The 2,070-nt window shown below is 41.5% G+C and overlaps 1 protein-coding gene across 2 annotated transcripts in view; it reads left to right on the plus strand.

The window, feature by feature from the left end:
• cops2 (COP9 signalosome subunit 2) overlaps positions 1–1,201 on the plus strand; it is a 9,262-nt gene extending 8,061 nt beyond the window's left edge. For both annotated transcript variants that reach the window (XM_019886973.1, XM_019886974.1), the window contains exon 13: positions 737–1,201. In XM_019886973.1, coding sequence (XP_019742532.1) covers positions 737–881 — 145 coding nt within the window. In that variant the 3' untranslated portion in view covers positions 882–1,201. The remainder of the gene's footprint in view (positions 1–736) is intronic.
• Positions 1,202–2,070: the final 869 nt, after the last annotated feature.

A 2,070-nucleotide genomic window follows, 5' to 3' on the forward strand; every position in this document is an offset into this window, starting at 1 on the left:
CTTTTTCTCTGATCAAAACAGTGTCCCCTTGCGGATACTCAATGAATTGCACCTTATTAAAAATATTAATTCTGTGTCTTTTATGCATTTTTTTTCACTTTTAAATTATCCTGCGGGCCTGATTGAACCTCCTTGCGGGCCGGTTCCGGCCCGCGGGCCGTATGTTTGACACCCCTGCTCTAGACTACCGGTATTTAAATGCCATTTGTTTGATGAAATGAAAAAAAAGATGCCTTTTGTGACAGCACTCAAATCTTTTTCAGTAGCAGTGTATCAGTGTGGCACTTTTGGATGTGACAACATTTACCGACTTTTATTTTGCAAAAACGATTCAAATTTGTCACATTGCGAGGGCATCTCCTGTGCCCTGCCCTCTTCAGATCACTTTACAAATTTTTGACAGAACTGTTCATTATTCCTCGACCTTGATTGACAAAGGCCCCACTTCCAGCTGAAGAAAAACAGGCCTACCCTAAGCATGATGCTGTCTCCTCCATGCAAGCATGATGCTGCTCTTCCCAAGAAGAGGCTCGCATTGTAAACAGAAAGTTCTGAAAGGATTTATCTTGGGCTCATTGATCATGTCACAAAAACCTGGCATTTTGAATGGGGGTGTGTTGACTTTTGCTGTCGAACGTATCTCAAAGTGAAAGAGTCTGACCTGACTGATTTCTTGATGAATGCATTTTTCTGCGGCATATAGCCGTTCCTTAACATGTGTTTGTGTCGTTCTCAGCACAATCCACGGGCGAATCGACCAAGTCAACCAGCTACTAGAACTCGACTACCAGAAAAGGGGAGGGGCTCGCTACACAGCTTTAGACAAATGGACTAATCAGCTGAACTCTCTCAACCAGGCCATTGTGAGCAAGCTCACATGATGCCAACAAAAAATCAAGAGACAAGGAAAATGGCATGTTTGAATACATCCAGCAAGTATGCTTCCGTGCTTCGGAGATGAGCGAGACGCCACACGTTTTGAAAAACGCCACCGATTTTCAAGAAGAGCCCCGAGAATGTGTTGTTTTGTCCTGACAAGAGGAAATCACTGACACTGTTGTTTTTCATATACCAGATTGGCAGATCCTTCCATGTGCAGATATATTGGTTGTACAAATGTGTATGAGAAGACAAACACAGTATTTTAATGTATACTGTTGCCTCTTGGTAATAAACACCTGTCAGCACTTAATAGATTGAACTTGGAAATGGAGTATTTTCATCATGACAACAGAACCTAGCTATGAAAAGCCCTTGGGGCATTGTTAGGTTTATAATTTGATATGACAAATATACCTCCATCGGGCATTTATTCGATATTGAGTTGAAGGTCCATGTACTTTATGCTCTTTGTCCTCGCGAACAGTACATTTGCATGCTACCAGTACTACAAATGGTTTTAACATTCCGCTAGTCGTACTCGTAGCACACAGTTGTCAACTAGTGCACAGTTTTGTCTTAATTGTAGCATGTAGTTGTCCTACCAATAAGGACTAATAGGTAGCACGTGGATTTTAAGATGGACGATATGACTCAGTGGAAAGTGGCTGTCTCGCAACCCAGAGGTTCTGGGTTCAATCCCCAGCTCTTGTGACCATGTCGATGTGTCCTTGAATAAGATACTGAACGCTCAGTTGCTCCTGTTACTGCATCATCGGGAAGTGAATGACAAGTCGGCGTGAAGGGCTTTGAGTGCCTTGTTGGTGAAAAAGCGCAAAACAAGTGAAAGGCTATTTACCATTTAAGATAGATACAGTATAACAAGCATCAAATAAATGCTATAGAGATTTAAGTTCATGTGCTAGTATAGTCCTTGTTCTCACCGGTAGGACAGTTCAATATCAGAGAAATGGTCAAATGGCGTTATGGCAAGTTGTTTGATCATTATTTACAATGCAGTAGTTTTCGTTCACCATTCAGTGAGCAAGCACTGTAGTCGGATATCAAATAAATGTTCACATGGCTTGCTGCAAAGCTGTTTCAGCATTGTTTGATACTGACTTGTTTTAGGTGTTCGGCCAAAGAATTTCTTAGTACATGGAACTTAAATAGGATATCAAGGATATCGAA

Source organism: Hippocampus comes, unplaced genomic scaffold (genome assembly GCF_001891065.2).
Source record: "Hippocampus comes isolate QL1 unplaced genomic scaffold, H_comes_QL1_v1.1 scaffold261, whole genome shotgun sequence".
Classification (NCBI taxonomy): domain Eukaryota; kingdom Metazoa; phylum Chordata; class Actinopteri; order Syngnathiformes; family Syngnathidae; genus Hippocampus; species Hippocampus comes.